General features: G+C 64.1%; 1 protein-coding gene across 1 annotated transcript in view; it reads right to left on the reverse strand.

The window, feature by feature from the left end:
• TNXB (tenascin XB) overlaps window positions 1-16,400 on the reverse strand; it is a 95,335-nt gene that overhangs the window by 4,746 nt on the left and 74,189 nt on the right. The window contains exons 32-45 of the mRNA XM_074970743.1: window positions 15,412-15,705; window positions 14,310-14,597; window positions 12,578-12,868; window positions 11,332-11,625; window positions 9,364-9,657; window positions 8,218-8,511; window positions 6,872-7,165; window positions 5,372-5,665; window positions 4,543-4,830; window positions 3,631-3,939; window positions 2,735-3,052; window positions 1,445-1,567; window positions 784-927; window positions 256-375 (exon numbers count right to left, since the gene is read on the reverse strand). Coding sequence (XP_074826844.1) covers window positions 256-375; window positions 784-927; window positions 1,445-1,567; window positions 2,735-3,052; window positions 3,631-3,939; window positions 4,543-4,830; window positions 5,372-5,665; window positions 6,872-7,165; window positions 8,218-8,511; window positions 9,364-9,657; window positions 11,332-11,625; window positions 12,578-12,868; window positions 14,310-14,597; window positions 15,412-15,705 — 3,645 coding nt within the window. The remainder of the gene's footprint in view (window positions 1-255; window positions 376-783; window positions 928-1,444; window positions 1,568-2,734; window positions 3,053-3,630; window positions 3,940-4,542; window positions 4,831-5,371; window positions 5,666-6,871; window positions 7,166-8,217; window positions 8,512-9,363; window positions 9,658-11,331; window positions 11,626-12,577; window positions 12,869-14,309; window positions 14,598-15,411; window positions 15,706-16,400) is intronic.

Here is a 16,400-nt window from a genome sequence, read left to right on the forward strand (position 1 = left end):
CCCCACGTCTGAGCTGCCCCCAACACCCCCCCTTGGATGCAATGCCGGCGTGGGGAGGCTGAAGGAGCCGGGCCGGGCAAGGGGCCACCAGGCCAGAGGGAGCCGATGGCCCAGTGCCCCGGAGATGCCCGGACCCGGGGCAGGCGGGCGAAGGGCGCCAGGGACCCGGGGACGGAGCCACCCGCCAGGGCGGGGAGCCAGCGAGAGCCGGGTGCAGGCCGGGGGAGGGGAGGGACGCCCTGCCCCCGCGTTCACCTTCGGGGGGCCCGTAGCTCAGCTCGTAGCTCTGGACGGGGGCCCGGGGCGGGCGCCAGCGCAGCAGGGCCGAGGCCTCGGTGACGTTGATGGCACGCAGGTCCGAGGGGCCGTCGGGGACTGCGGAGAGAGCGCGGAGCATCAGAGAGGGCAGCCCCCGCCGAGAGGACCCAGGCGTCCGGCTGGCAGGGGGGTGGGTGCTCGTCCTGGGGTCGGGGAAGGGAGGGGGCCCAGGCATCCAGGGGGGAGGCTGTGGCACTTGCCCTGGATGGCAAGGGAGGGGACCCAGGCGTCCGGCCGGTGGCATGGGGTGCTGGCCCCGGGGCAGGGGAGCAGACCCAGGTGTCCAGCGCTGGCCCTGGGGCAGAGGAGGGGACCCAGGCGTCTGGCCGGTGGCATGGGGTGCTGGCCCTGGGGCTGGGGAGCAGACCCAGCTGTCCAGCGCCGGCCCTGGGGCAGAGGAGGGGACCCAGGCGTCCGGCCGGTGGCCCCAGAGCAGGGGAGGGGACCCAGGCGTCCGGCCCTTACCCGTGGTGACGTAGCCCACCAGTGGCTCGCTCTCCTCGAAGCCCCGGACGGCCATGACGCTGACCTCGTAGCTGGCCCCGGGGATCAGCCCCTCGAGCGTCGTCTGCAGCCGGGTGCCCGCGACCATCACGCTCTGCGGCTCCCCTGGGGCGACAGGCGGGTCAGGACGCGGTGGGGGCGGGGCCAGGGCACAGGGCCAGTAGGGGGCGCTGTTCTGCAGGCAGTTCTTGGGGGCTCTGGGGGCATTTTGGGGTGCTCAGTGTGGGGCGCTATGGGGGGGAGTCACTGTGCAGCAGGGGCCAGCGGGGGAGGGCCAGGGGCCACAGTGTGGAAGCAGTGGTGGGCGCCGTGGGGGGGGGGTCGGTTTGGGGCGCTGTGGGGGGCAGCGAGGGGCACTGTGGGGAGTCGGTTTGGGGCATTGTGGGGGGCCAGCGAGGTGCACAGTGGGGAACTGGTTTGGGGTGTTGGGGAGGGCAGCAGGGGGCGCTGTGGGGGGCCAGAGAGGGGTGCTGTGGGGAGTCGGTTTGGGGTGTTGGGGAGGGCAGCAGGGGGCGCTGTGGGGGACTAGCGAGGGGTGCTGTGGGGAGTCGGTTTGGGGCGCTGTGGGGGGCCAGCGAGGGGCGCTGTGGGGGGGAGCAGGGGGGTGCTGTGGGGCACTTACCCCCTTCGCTCAGCTGGAAGGACACCTTGTAGCGGTCGACATGGGTGGACGGGGCCCCCCAGGTGACCCCCACTGAGGTCTCACGGACGTCGCTGAAGTGCAGGTCCCGGGGGCTCTCCAGCTCTGGGGAGACATGGGGGTCAGGGGGGCATGACCACTGGGGGGACAGTACCAGCCTGCGGAGCCCCGTCCCCCCCAGCTGGGAGGGGGGGCTGAGACCCACCAGTGCCCCCCACCGTCACCCCCTGGCGCTCACCCATCTGCCTGTCCCTCCCTCCCTCTGTCACGGGCTCCACACCCTCCATCTGTCCTACCCCCCGCCGCCCCCCGGCCCCTCTCACCAGGGATGGGGCAGGGGGCAGCAGGGGGCTGTCATGCTACTGACTTGAACTGGGACCGTGTAGAACATGGTTGCACCCAAGCTCCCGTCGTGGCCCCAGCTCTCGTGCAAAGGGGGTCGGATGCGGTGTCTCGGGGGGGTGAGGGTGGCTGGTCGGGATTATGCCGTCTGGGTGCAGGTGTCACTTTGTATTTAAAGATGCCGGTGTTGGCTCTGGCCTGTCTGCAGTTCACACGGGTGCTCTGCTCCTGGGGGACCCCCCAGACAAGTGGGGGTCAGCTCTGCCCAGCCTGCTGGGTGGCCCATGACGGACCATGAGCGACACACCTGACCCACTGCGGGACGGCGGACACGCCGGGGGACTCAGCCCGGCAGGCGGGGAGAGGCCTAAGGGCCGGACGCTGGACGTCAGTGAGTCCATGTCACCAGCTCTTGCTCTCGTCTCTTTCTTTTCCTTTTACGAATAAACCTCGAGATTTTAGATTCGAAAGGGTTGGCCACAGCGTGATTTGGGGGTGAGATCTGATCTGTACATTGACCTGGGTCTGGGGCTTGGTCCTTTGGGATCGAGGGAACCTCTTTTCTCTTTCTGGGGTATTGGTTTACATAACCATTCCTCCCCATAACAAGGGGCGCTGGTGGGGATGCTGGGAAACTGGGGTGTCTAAGGGAATTGCTCGTGTGACTTGTGGTGAGCCGGTGGGGTGAGACCGAAGTCCTCTCTGGCTGGCGGGTTTGGTTTGCCTTGGGGTGCACAGAAACCCCAGCCCGGGGCTGTGACTGCCCTGCTCGGAGCGATTTGTCCTGAATTGGCCCCTCTCCGTGGGGTCCCGCCAGAACCAGCCTCGTTACAGGGGCGCTGGGCTGTGGGGCGGGGGCGGCAGGGCGGGGGCAGCAGGGGGCGCTGGGACGAGGGGGCAGCTGGGCTCGGTGCCGCAGGGGGGCCGTACCGAGGCTGCTGGTCTGCGCGGCCCCATGGACGTTGGCCGTCTCCTCGCCCTGCCGCAGGCCGTACACTGCCAGGCCGTATTCGGTGCTGGGCTGCAGCCCCCGCAGCACGGCCGAGCGCTGGGCCCCCGGCACCGGCACCTCCTGGGCGGGCGCCGGCCCCAGCCCGGGCCCCCAGCCCGCGTCCCGGTACCGGATGAGGAAGGTGTCGAAGTCGCCCTCGGGCACGTCCCAGCTCAGCCGCAGCGAGGTCGGGGTCACCTCGGAGATGAGCAGCTGGTCCAGCCGGGCAGGCGTCACGCTGGAGGCTTCCGGGAAGGCTGCGGGGGCAGGAGGGGGGTTAGGCTCCTGCAAGGGCAGGACAGGGTTAATTGTCCCTGGGGGAGATGGCACCCGGGGGGCTGGGGCCAGGCAAGAAGGGGTTAACTCTGTCCCATCATGCACCTGGCCAGGAGCCCTGGGAGCAGGTTAGTTACTTTTGTCCCATGGGGCTCCGGTGCAGAGTGGAAAGGGTTAACTGCCGCGGGGGGCGGGGGGGCGACGGAGGGAGGACAGGAATGGGGGGTCAGGAGCAGGGGTGAGGCCCAGAAGAGGAAGGGCCTGTCCCCACAGCTTGTCAGTGGCGCAATGGGATCATTAGCCCCATGTTACAGGTGGGGAAACTGAGGCAAGGGGCAGTTATGGGGCTTTTTGCATGGTCACCCGGAAGGTCAGAGGCAGAGCTGGGAGAGAACCCAGGAGTCCTGGCTCCCAGCCCCCCTGCTCTAACCCACCACACCCCACTCCCCTCCCAGAGGTGGGATAGAACCCAGGAGTCCGGGGTCCCAGCTGGGCCGCGGAGGGAAGACCTGCGGAAGGAAGGGGGCTGGTAGATGGCGAGGGGCCCCGGCTGGCTGACCTGTGACGGCGTCGGTGGAGACGGGCCCGAGGCGCTTGGGGCCGGAGACGCCGTAGAGGTTGAACTTGTACTTGCGGGAGGGGAGCAGGTCAGACACGACGAGCGTGCGGGACGCCCCGTCCGCGGGCAGCGCCTGGGGTTTGCCCTCCGCGTCCCGGTACTGGAGGAGGAAGGCGTCGAAGGCCCCGGCCTGGACGGTCCAGGAGAGGCGGACGGAGTCTTTGGTGACCTCGGAGGTCGAGAGCTCCCCCAGCTTGGGCTGCGAGGCACCTTCCTCCTCCTCCTCCTCGTCTTCCTCCTCCTGCCGGCCTGGGGAGGGGAGCAGCTCAGACCCGGCCCGGACCCCACGTCTCCAGACCCCACCCCTGTTCGGGATCGGGATGAAAGCTGCAACACTTTGGCAAGCGGCCGAAAGGCCAGTCTCTTTGCAGGTGGCCTGGCTGCCGCTGGGACGCGCCAGACCCAGCCGGCCCCGGGCCATGGCGCGGGCAGGAGGGTGGATCAGAGCCGATTGCGGCCAGCGGCACAGAGCCGGGAGGGGAATTAGCCAGCCAGACAATCCCCACAGGCCAGGCCGGACTCTCCGTCCCTGGCTCACGTGAAACCCACAGGGGCTGTTTGTGGACGAGCTCGCCGCTGGTTCTGCCCAGCACGAACACAGGCCGGGGCGAGGGCCAGGGCTACGCGGCCCAGACCAGGGGTCCCAGGTCCCTTCGCCGAGCCCAAGACTCCGTACGAGCCTGTTTCCTGGCCAGCGTTTCGAGAGGCGAGTTGGCATTTTCCCGACTCAAAGTGCGTCCCTCGGACCCTCCCCCTGCCCCACGAGGCACAGGACGGAGAGAAGGGGGCGATTCTATCCCATCATGCACCTGCCGGGGGGGGAAAGGTGGGAGGAGAGAGCTGAGAGCTGACCTGTGACAGCGTCGGTGGAGACGGGGCCGAGGCGCTTGCGGCCGGAGATGCCGTAGAGGTTGAACTTGTATCTTCGGGAGGGGGCCAGGTTGGCGACGGTGACCGTGCGGGATCCCCCGTCCACGGGCAGCGCCTGGGGGTTGCCCTCCGCGTCCCGGTACTGGAGGATGAAGGAGTCGAAGGTCCCTTCCTCCACAGTCCAGGACAGATCAAGGGAGTCATGGGTGATGTCGGAGGCCGAGAGCTGCCCCAGGCGGAGCCGTATCCTGGCTCCCTCCTCCCGCGGCGCTGTGGTTGGAACAGAGTGGGAGAGTTAAGGGTGAGGTAACAGCCTGTGGGGCAAACAGAGGCAGCTTCCCCCACTGAGGAGCGATGGGATCAGGCTCTCTGCAAACTCAGGCAGTGTCACCTCTGATGTCCGGGGCAAGTGGCCCCTCTGTGGGGTGGAAATAGGGGAGCAAAGTGACTGACAGAGGCAAGACCCCTTGGATGTGGCCTCTGGTGCCATGATTGCACCAAGCAAAGGGATGTGGAAGAGGGTGGTTGGGAGCGAAGGAATGTGGAAGGGGCCCTGGCGGAAGAGGGGACAGCCAGAGGGGTGGTGGGAAGAGAGGAGGAGTGAAAAAATGCCCAAGAGAAGAAAGGGGCAAAGGGAGACAAGGAGGGAAGGATCCCGGAGCAGGAAACGCCGCGCAGGGACAGGTGAGGCGGGAGAGTGGGAAGGCAGGGGAAAAGCAAAGCAGTGAAGGGGGGTCCTGGGAAAGACCCTGTGGGGGGAGAAGGAAGGAGGCAGGCGCTGGCTGGGAACCTCCTCCCGGCAGCCACTGACCTGTGACGGCGTCGGTGGAGACGGGGCCGAGGCGCTTGCGGCCGGAGATGCCGTAGAGGTTGAACTTGTATCGGTGGGAGGGGGCCAGGTTGGCGACAGTGACCGTGCGGGATCCCCCGTCCACGGGCAGCGCCTGGGGTTTACCCTCCGCGTCCTTGTACTGGAGGAGGAAGGAGGCGAAGTCCCCGGCCTGGACGGTCCAGGAGAGCAGGGCGGAGTCGTGGGTGAGGCCGGAGGCTGAGAGCTCCCCCAGGCTGGGCTGGGGGGCGGGTTCCTCCTCCTGCGGCGCCGCGGCTGGAACAGAGAGAGGGGGGTGAAGGGTGCGGCTGGGTTTGGGGGCAGTTTGCCGGGTCCTTGGGGGCGGGTAATTCCTAGCCAGAGGGGATCAGCAGGGAGGATTAGCGGAAGGAGGGTGCAGGGAGCCCCAGGGACCGGCCCCAGGACACAGCCGGATCCTGCTGCTGGGAAGCAGAGCTGGGGAGAGACAGACGCACGGGGCATGTCTGCAAAGAGGATCCCGCATTCCTGGGTTCCCCGCGGCCACCCCGCCTCCGTGGAGGTGTCGGCCCAAACCTCGGTGAGAGCTGAGCTGAGATGGGAGGAGAGGGGGGGAAGGAAGAACAAGTGAGAGAGAAAGAGAAGGGGGTGAACTAAAGCCTCCAGCATCAATGGAAAAATCCCCATTGACCCCCATCCAGCCCCAGACACGCCCATATCACCATCTTCATACGCTCCCCTCCAACCCATCCACGGCCAGTCACATCCATCTATCCAGGCACCCATGACCTTACCCACCATAGCCCTTGTACCTGCCCCCTGCAGAGGGGTTACCCAGACACACACACCTCTGCCGTGAATCCCCCAAAACACCCATCCATAAACTCCATCCATCCCCAGACGCATCCATCCATCCCCATACGCATCCATCCATCTCCATATCCATCCATCCCCATACATGTCCATTCATCTCCTTATCCATCCACCCCCATCCATCCATCTCCTTATCCATCTGCTCCATCCCCATCCATCCATCCCCATCCGCATCCATCCATCCCCATCCTCATCCATCCATCCCCTTAGCCATCCATCCCCATACACATCCATTCATCTCTCCATCTCTCCTGCCATCTCTTCCCTTAGACATGCATTCGTCTATCTATCCATCGATGACCATCCCTTCCCTCCATCCATTCATCCCCATACAGATCCTTAATCAGTCTATCCATCCATGAGATCCCCTCCATCCATCCATCCCTCCTCCTCGATTTCCATACGCAGCCATCCACCTACCTATTCGTTCATTCATCCATGCACATTGATCCATCTGTCTGTCTATCCACCCATCCATCCCCATCCAAACTCCTCTATCTGTTGAATGGCCGGTAGACGGGGGGTGGGGGTTGGAGTCCGGGAAGCGGCTGGCAGCTGCTGTCCCCGCCCACTGCAAAGCAAAGGGGGAGGGAGGGGACGGAGCCGGCGCCCCCGGGTCCAGCCGCTGACCTGTGACAGCGTCGGTGGAGACGGGGCCGAGGCGCTTGCGGCCGGAGATGCCGTAGAGGTTGAACTTGTATCGGCGGGAGGGGGCCAGGTTGGCGACGGTGACTGTGCGGGATCCCCCGTCCACGGGCAGCGCCTGGGGTTTGCCCTCCGCGTCCCGGTACTGGAGGAGGAAGGAGTCGAAGTCCCCGGCTTGGACGGTCCAGGAGAGCAGGGCGGAGTCGTGGGTGACGCCGGAGGCCGAGAGCTCCCCCAGGCTGGGCCGGGGGGCGGGTTCCTCCTCCCGCGGCGCCGCGGCTGGAACAGAGAGAGGGGCACCGGGTGCGGAAACACTTGGTCAGGCAAATGGGGGCTGCCCCTGGCTCCCACAGCAACGGGCTCAGGCTCTCTGCAGACCCTGTAGCTCTGGGATCGGGGCAGGAGGGCCGCCCAGTGGGGTGGAACTGGTGGCGTGGATGGTGCCGTGGGAGCAAAGCCCTCCGACACCGAGTTCCCCAGGGAAGGGGGCAGAGACGTGGCTCGTGGTGCTGAGATGGGGGCAGGGCAGGCGTGGGGCAGGGGGAGGGAAGGAGGGATGGGTGGGGTGTAGGAAAGGGAGAAAGAAGCAGCAGGAAAGGGGTGGGAGCAGATTTGTGTGAGCCCCCTCACCCCGCCTTGAGGGGATTCCCAGCTTCTGGAGCCCCAGACTGAGTCTCCTGCCCAATGGACGACGGCTCCGGCGGCTGCTAACCCCGAGCCCAGCCGCAGCCGGCCTGGCGTCGGGTGGGCACAGAGGGCCTGGCTCCCCGCTGGGCTGCGGGGAGGTGGCTGCGTGGGGCGGGTGACCTGGACCAGCAGCCCGGGGGCAGGGCCCAGCCAGCGAGGGGGCGGACGGGCGCAGCCCCGGGGGGCTCGGCTTCGGAGCTGCAGACACAGGCCGGCTCAGGGGTCCCTGCTGCGCCCCACGGGTCCCGGAGGGGTTGGTGCGGCTCCGAGAAGCCAGCGGCACCGACCCGGCAGCTCCAGCCCCGCGGTGACCAGCGACCCTGGAGAGGGCTCACCCGGCCCAGGACAAGAGCCAGCGAGCCCAAGGGGCCAGCGAGCCGGGGCCAGGCAGGAGAGGACCCTGCCCCCTTAGGGATTATGGGGGGGGACTCTGGTTTGAGATGGTCAAAGCCACCGCGTGGCAGCGCCCGTCTCAGGGCCCAGGTGCCAGCTGGGTGTGGACGTGCCAGGCGAGTCCGTGAGCATGGGGAGGTGGGAACTGGCTCCGTTCGCCACGTGTCCGAGCTGCGTGTTAACCCGACCATGCTGCAAAGCAAAGGGGGCGGGAGGGGACGGAGCCGGCGCCCCCGGGTCCAGCCGCTGACCTGTGACGGCGTCGGTGGAGACGGGGCCGAGGCGCTTGCGGCCGGAGATGCCGTAGAGGTTGAACTTGTATCGGTGGGAGGGGGCCAGGTCGGCGACGGTGACCGTGCGGGATCCCCCGTCCACGGGCAGCGCCTGGGGTTTGCCCTCCGCGTCCTTGTACTGGAGGAGGAAGGAGTCGAAGTCCCTGGCCTGGATGGTCCAGGAGAGCAGGGCGGAGTCGTGGGTGACGTCGGAGGCCGAGAGCTCCCCCAGGCTGGGCTGGGGGGCAGGTTCCTCCTCCCGTGGCGCCGCGGCTGGAACAGAGAGAGGGGGGTGAAGGGGGAGGCTGGGGTAGGGCAGGGGTGGGTTGCCGGGTCCTTGGGGGGGCGGGTAATTCCTAGCCAAAGGGGATCTGCAGAGAGGATTAGCAGGGGGAGGGTGCAGGGAGCCCCAGGGACCGGCCCCAGGACACAGCCAGGTCCTGCTGCTGGGAAGGAGAGCTGGGGAGAGACAGACGGACAGGGCATGTCTGCAAAGAGGATCCCGCATTCCCCGGTTGCCTGCGGCCACCCAGCCTCCATGGAGGGGTCAGCCCAGAGCGACCGGCAGAAACCTCAGTGAGAGCTGAGCTCAGACAGGAGGAGAGGGGGGAAGGAAGAACAAATGAGAGAGAAAGAGAAGGGGGTGAACCAAAGCCTTCAGCATCAATGGAAAGATCCCCAATGACACCCATCCATCCCCAACCACGCCTCCAAACATCCCTCCATCCTCATACGCATCCATTCATCTATCTGTCTATCCATGACTATCCCTCCATCCCCATCCATGCCCATAGACAGCCACCCATCTACACATCCATCCATCCATCCATCCACCCCCACCAATCCCGATCGACAGCCATCCATCTATCTATTCACTCACTGATCCACGCACATCGCTCCAGTCAGTCAGTCTGCTCCATGCACATCGATCCAGCTGTCTAGCCACCCCTCCATTCCTATCCAAACTCCTCCACCCATTGAATGGCCGGTAGGCGGGTTGCGGAGGTTGGAGTCTGGGAAGCGTCTTCCCAGGAAGGTCCCGGCTGGCAGCTCTTGTCCCCACCACGCTGCAAAGCAAAGGGGGTGGGAGGGGACGGGGTCGGCACCCCGGGTCCAGCCGCTGACCTGTGATGGCGTCGGTGGAGACGGGGCCGAGGCGCTTGCGGCCGGAGATGCCGTAGAGGTTGAACTTGTATCGGCGGGAGGGGGCCAGGTCGGCGACGGTGACGGTGCGGGATCCCCCATCCACGGGCAGCGCCTGGGGTTTGCCCTCCGCGTCCTTGTACTGGAGGAGGAAGGAGTCGAAGTCCCCGGCCTGGACGGTCCAGGAGAGCAGGGCGGAGTCGTGGGTGACGTCGGAGGCCGAGAGCTCCCCCAGGCTGGGCTGGGGGGCGGGTTCCTCCTCCCCTGGCACCGCGGCTGGAACAGAGAGAGGGGGGTGAAGGGGGAAGCCAGGGTGGAGGGTGGCCCACTGGGACCTTAGGGGGCCTTGTTATTGCCAGCTAGAGGGGTTCAGCAGAGAGGATTGGTGTGTGGAGGGTGCAGGGTGCCCCAGAGACCAGCCCCAGGACAGTGACGGATCCTGCTGCTGGGAAGGAGAGCTGGGGAGAGACAGATGGACGGGGCATGTCTGCAAAGAGGATCCCACATTCCCATCTGAGTTCCTGCGGCCATCCCGCCTCCATGGAGGGGTCGGCCCAGAGCAACTGGCAGAAACCTCGGTGAGCGATGAGCTGAGACGGAAGGAAGAACAAACGAGAGAGAAAGAGAAGGGGATGAACTAAAGCCTCCAACATCAGTGGAAAGATCCCCGCTGACACCCATCCATCCCCAGAAACATCCGTACCACCATCTGCATATGCTCCCCCACCCATCCATCCCCATCCAAATCCATCCACCTACCTATCCATCCATCCTCGTAGACATCCATCCATCTACCGATCTATCCACCCATCCCCACCAGTCTCCACGGAGAGCCGTCCATCTCTCCATTCATTCATTCATTCATTCATTCATCCGTGCACCTGTGAGGAAGTTGGGGGTTTTTGTCGTGTTTTACATGAATAGCGTGTGCGTGCCTCAGTTTCCCTGTGTGCTGCATGTTTAACAAGGTGGTGGGAGAGGGGTGGTTGTTGCCGAGGACCAGGTGTCACCTCGCCTAGCAGCCGGGATCCCCGGACAATGGCCTGGAGATGGGGAACCCTAACAACTGGTGACCAAGAGGCCCACCCCAGCTTGGCCATCAGCCGGTTCTGGCCAGTGGGAGGACAGCGGGCTGCGGAGAGACCCGGTGACCTGACCAGCCGGTTCCAGCCAGAGGGAACAAAGGACGGAGGAGAGAGGGCCCCAGCGTCCCGTGTACCTGGGATGGAGGACGGAGGACAAAGGACAGGGCAGGAGCTGTTGGGGCCAGTGATATCAGCTGCCCAGCTGGGAAGCAGGGGGTCTCTGGGCTGGAGAGGGGGAGCAGGCAGAGCCCCCCTGGATGCAGGGGAGACTGGGATGTGCTGGGCTGAGGGAGGCCAGGCCTGAGGCCCGGAGAGTCTCCTGTGCTGGGTTCAGATGCTCAGTAAACCCTCCTGTTTTACGCTGGCAGAGAGTCGCTCCGGTCTAGAGAACAGGGGGGCATCATCCCCTTCGGGGGGTGGAGGCCCTGGGGGTCCAGAGCGAGGGGACTCCCTGAGGGGTCCCACGGCAGAGACAGGCGTGCTAAGGCTCAGAGAGGTGTGGTACCAGGAGGTGGAGGGGCTGGACCCCCGAGAGAGAGTGGACCCCCGGGAGAAGGGCTGTCTCAGTGAAGGGGGTTCCTCCCACGGACCACACAGGACGAAGAGTGGGCACGACCTGGGAGTCCGTGACACCAGCCCATACACAGTGACGCATTCACCCCATCTGCCCCACACACATCGATCCCTCTGTCCATCCATCCACACTCCTCCACCCACTGAATGGCCGGGAGGCGGGTTGTGGAGGTTGGAGTCTGCGAAGCGTCTTCCCAGGAAGGTCCCAAATGGCAGCTCTTGTCCCCACCGCGCTGCAAAGCAAAGGGGGCGGGTGGGGAAGGGGGCAGCACCCCCGGGTCCAGCCGCTGACCTGTGACAGCGTCGGTGGAGACGGGCCCGAGGCGCTTGCGGCCGGAGATGCCGTAGAGGTTGAACTTGTATCGGCGGGAGGGGGCCAGGTTGGCGACGGTGACCGTGCGGGATCCCCCATCCACGGGCAGCGCCTGGGGGTTGCCCTCCGCGTCCTTGTACTGGAGGAGGAAGGAGTCGAAGTCCCCGGCTTGGACGGTCCAGGAGAGCAGCGCGGAGTCGTGGGTGACGTTGGAGGCCGAGAGCTCCCCCAGGCTGGGCTGGGGGGCGGGTTCCTCCTCCCGCGGCACCGCGGCTGGAACAGAGAGAGGGGGGTGAAGGGCATGGCCAGCAGGAGCACTTGCCGGGTCCTTGGGGGAGCGGGTTATTGCCAGCCAGAGGGGATCAGCAGAGAGAATTAGCAGGGGAGGGGGCAGGGAGCCCCAGGGACTGGCCCCAGGACACAGCTGGATCCTGCTGCTGGGAAGGAGACCTGGGGACAGACAGACGCACGGGGCATGTCTCCAAAGAGAGTCCTGCATTCCAAGGTTCCCGGCGGCCACCCCGCCTCCGTGGAGGGGTCAGCTCAGAGCGACCGGCACAAAACTCGGTGAGAGCTGAGCTGAGACGGGAGGAGAGAGAGGGAAGGAAGAACAAATGACAGCAAGAGAGAAGGGGGTGAACAAAAGCCACCGTCAATGGAAAGATCCTCGCTGACACCCATCCAGGCCAACACAAACCTATACAGCCATCGATCACCATATCATACGTCCATCCAGCCACGCATGTATTATCATACTCACCCAGTCCCATTACCCACAATGCCACCTGGCCACACATCTACCCATGAATCCCCAAAATACCCATCCAGCCCCACACACATCCACCCACCCTACCGTCTGTATGTCCACCCTTCCATCTACCCCCACACAAATCCACCCACCCTACCGTCTATCTGTCCACCCCCATATATATCCATTCCTCTATCCATTCATTACCATCCATCCATCCATCCATCCCCATACAAATCAATCCATTCAGTTAACCTGCCCAAGACACATGGATCCAGCTGTCTGTCTATCCATCTATCCATCCATCCCCATCCACACTCCTCTCTCTACCCATTGAGTGGCTGGCAATCTGCTTATGGAGGCTGGAGGATTGGAAGTGTCTTCCTGGGAAGGTCCTGGCCCAGTGGTCAGTGTTTCTGACACTGCAAAGCAAAGGGCGGTGGGGAAGGGGCTGGTACCCCGGGTCCAGCTGCTGACCTGTGACGGCATCGGTGGAGACGGGGCCGAGGCGCTTGCGGCCAGAGATGCCGTAGAGGTTGAACTTGTATCGGCGGGAGGGGGCCAGGTTGGTGATGGTGACCATGCGGGATGCCCCATCCGCGGGCAGCGCCTGGGGTTTGCCCTCCGTGTCCTTGTACTGGAGGAGGAAAGAGTCAAAGGTCCCCTCCACGGTCCAGGAGAGCAGGGCGGAGTCGTGGGTGACATCGGAGGCCGAGAGCTCCCCCAGGCTGGGCTGGGGGGCAGGTTCCTCCTCCCGCGGCGCCGCGGCTGGAACAGAGAGAGGGGGGTGAAGGACGGCGGGCAGGGCAGCTCACTAGGTCCTTGGTGGGGCCGGGTAATTTCTAGCCAAAGGGGATCTGTAGAGAGGATTGGTTGGGGGAGGGTGCAGGGAGCACCAGAGACCGGCCCCAGGACACAGCCGGATTCTCCTTCTGGGAAGGAGAGCTGGGGACAGATGGACGGGGCACGTCTGGAAAGAGGATCCCACATTCCCGGGCTCCCCACAGCCATCCCGCCTCCATGGAGGGGTCAGCCCAGAGCAACCAGCAGAAACCTCGGGGAGAGCTGAGCTGAGATGGGAGGAGAGAGGGGGAAGCAAGAACAAGTGAGAAAGAAAAAGAAGGGGGTGGATCAAAGCCACCAACACCAATGGAAACATCCTCACTGACACCTATCCAGCCCCAGAAATGACCATACCATCTTCATACGCTCCCCTATCCATCCACCACCCATGGCTAGTCACTTCCATCTATCCTGGCATCCATGACCTTACCCAGCATAGCCCTTGTACCTGCCCCCTGCAGAAGGGTTATCCAGACACGCACACCTCTGCTGTGAATCCCCCAAAACACCCATCCAGTTCCGTAAACTCCATCCATCCCCATACGCATCCATTCATCTATCCATCCACTCCATCTCCATTCACCCATCCATCTCCATCCATCCATCTCCATATGCAGCCATTCATCTCCTTATCCATCCATCCCCCTACGCATCCATTCATCTATCCATCTGCTCCATCCCTATCCATCCCCATCCACATCCATCCCCTTATCCATCCATCCATCTCCAACCATTCATCTATCCATCAGCTCCATCCCCATCCAACCCCATCCACATCCATCCATCCATCCACCCCCATCCCCATCCATCCATCTCCTTATCCATCCATCCATCTCCTTTTCCATCCATCCCCATCCATCCATCTCCTTATCCATCCATCCCCATCCACATCCCTTCATCTATCAATCCATGACCATCAATCCATCCATTCCCATCCATACCAGTAGACATCCATCCATCTGCTCAGCCATCCATCCATCCATCCCTCCCTCACTCCCCATACACATTCATCCATCCATCCATTCACGACCATCCCCATCCATCCACCCCCACTGATCCCTATAAACAGCCATCCATGTATCTTTTCATTCATTCATTCATTCATTCAATCATCAACCCCATAGTCATCTATCTATTCATTCAGTCTGCTTCATACACACTGATCTATCTGTCTGTCTGTCAATCCACCCATTCACCTCCATCCACACTCCTCCACCCATTGAGTGGCCGGTAGGCGGGTTGTGGAGGTTGGAATCTGGGAAGCGTCTTCCCAGGAAGGTCCCCATTGGCAGCTGCTGTCCCCACACACTGCAAAGCAAAGGGGGCGGGAGGGGAAGGGGCCGGCACCCCCGGAGCAGCTGCTGACCTGTGACGGCGTCGGTGGAGACGGGGCCGAGGCGCTTGCGGCCGGAGATGCTGTAGAGGTTGAACTTGTATCGGCGGGAGGGGGCCAGGTTGGCGAGGGTGACGGTGCGAGATCCCCCATCCATGGGCAGAGCCTGGGGATTGCCCTCCGCGTCCTTGTACTGGAGGAGGAAGGAGTCGAAGTCCCCGGCCTGGACGGTCCAGGAGAGCAGGGCGGAGTCGTGGGTGACGTTGGAGGCCGAGAGCTCCCCCAGGCTGGGCTGGGGGGCGGGTTCCTCCTCCCGTGGTGCTGTGGTGGGAACAGAGAGAGGGGGGTGAAGGGTGCAGCCAGGGTCAGGGGGCGGCTCACTGGATCCTTGGGAAGCCAGGTTATTCCCAGTGAGAGGGGATCTGCAGAGACAATTAGTGAGGGGAGGGTGCAGGGAGCCCTAGGGACCCTCCCCGGGACAGTGACGGATCCTGCTGCTGGGAAGGAGAGCTGGGGACCGACGGACGGGGCATGTCTGCAAAGAGGATCCCACATTCCTGAGTTTCCCAAAGTCATCCCGCCTCCATGGAGGGGTCGGCACAGAGCAACCGGCGCAAACTTCAGTGAGAGCTGAGCTGAGATGGGAGGAGAGAAGGGGAAGGAAGAACAAATGAGAGAGAAAGAGAAGAGGGTGAACCAAAGCCTCCAACATCAATGGAAAAATCCCCATTGACACCCATGCAGACCTAGATACTCCTCCATCCTTCCATCCCCATACATACCCATCTATCCAGCCAGCCATTCCCTTCCCATCCATCCGTTCCCATGAATGCCCAAGGTCCATCCATCCATTCACACACATCCTTCTGTGCAGCCATTCGTCCCGCCATCCTTTCAAACACACCCATCCGTCTATCTGTGAATCATTTCTTCCATTCCTGGAGACATCCCTCTATCCATCCATCCGCACACACCCCACTCTCTATCTGCTGAAGGGTCGGCAGCCAGGGTCGTAGATGCCTGAGGCTCACACGTGTCTTCCTTAGAAGGTCCTGTCCCAGTGGCCGGAGCCCCTGACCCTGGAAAGCAAAGGGGGCGGGAGGGACGGAGCCGCGCCCCGGGAGCAGCCGCTGACCTGTGACGGCGTCGGTGGAGACGGGGCCGAGGCGCTTGCGGCCGGAGATGCCGTAGAGGTTGAACTTGTATCGGCGGGAGGGGGCCAGGTTGGTGACCGTGACCGTGCGGGATCCCCCGTCCACGGGCAGCGCCTGGGGGTTGCCCTCCGCGTCCTTGTACTGGAGGAGGAAGGAGTCGAAGTCCCCGGCCTGGATGGTCCAGGAGAGCAGGGCGGAGTCGTGGGTGATGTCGGAGGCCGAGAGCTCCCCCAGGCTGGCCGGGGGGGCGGGTTCCTCCTTCCGTGGCCCCGCAGCTGGAACAAAGTTGGGTGCGGATTCGATGAACGATTCCTTGGGGACTCGCCACAGAGGGGAAATAGGGGGCAGAAGCATCAGGGAGAGCTGGGTGATGGGGTCGGGGGGCACCGGGGCTGATGGGAACAGCCTGTGGACGCAAAGCATTGGGGAAGACCCCCATCCCGTCCCACCCGGACGTCCGGCGGGTTGGTCCGAGGTGCTCTGGGCTGACACATCTCCTAGCGCGTGAACCCAAAGGGCCCCCAGCCCCCACGGTCAGAGAGCTCAGGCTGTTCAGCCCCTTGGAGAGATGACTGAGGGTTGCCTCCAATTGTGACCCCTCGGGGAGAAAAGCCGCGACAACCCCCCAGGCTCCGCCAGGCTCTGTAACCCAGCAGAGACGCGCAGAACATGCCCCAGGGGCTGGACGCAAACGCAGACGAACCCCACTCAGAAATTGGGCCCACGCTCCCCAGTGTGGGGAATTGCTCTCCCCGGGGAAGCCACGTCCTCTCCACCTCCGCACGGCTGCAGACCCAACCCGGCTGCCTCGCTGGGACACGCGTTAGCCAAGCCCCAGTGTCTGGGCTCAGTACAGCGGGAACTGGGGGACATTCTCCGGCCTGTGGTATACAAGGGTCAGATGGGACAATCAGCACGGTCCCTTCTGGCCTTATCCTCCAGTAACCCTGCCTGGAACCTGGCAGGTGCA

Source organism: Natator depressus, chromosome 14 (genome assembly GCF_965152275.1).
Source record: "Natator depressus isolate rNatDep1 chromosome 14, rNatDep2.hap1, whole genome shotgun sequence".
Lineage (NCBI taxonomy): Eukaryota > Metazoa > Chordata > Testudines > Cheloniidae > Natator > Natator depressus.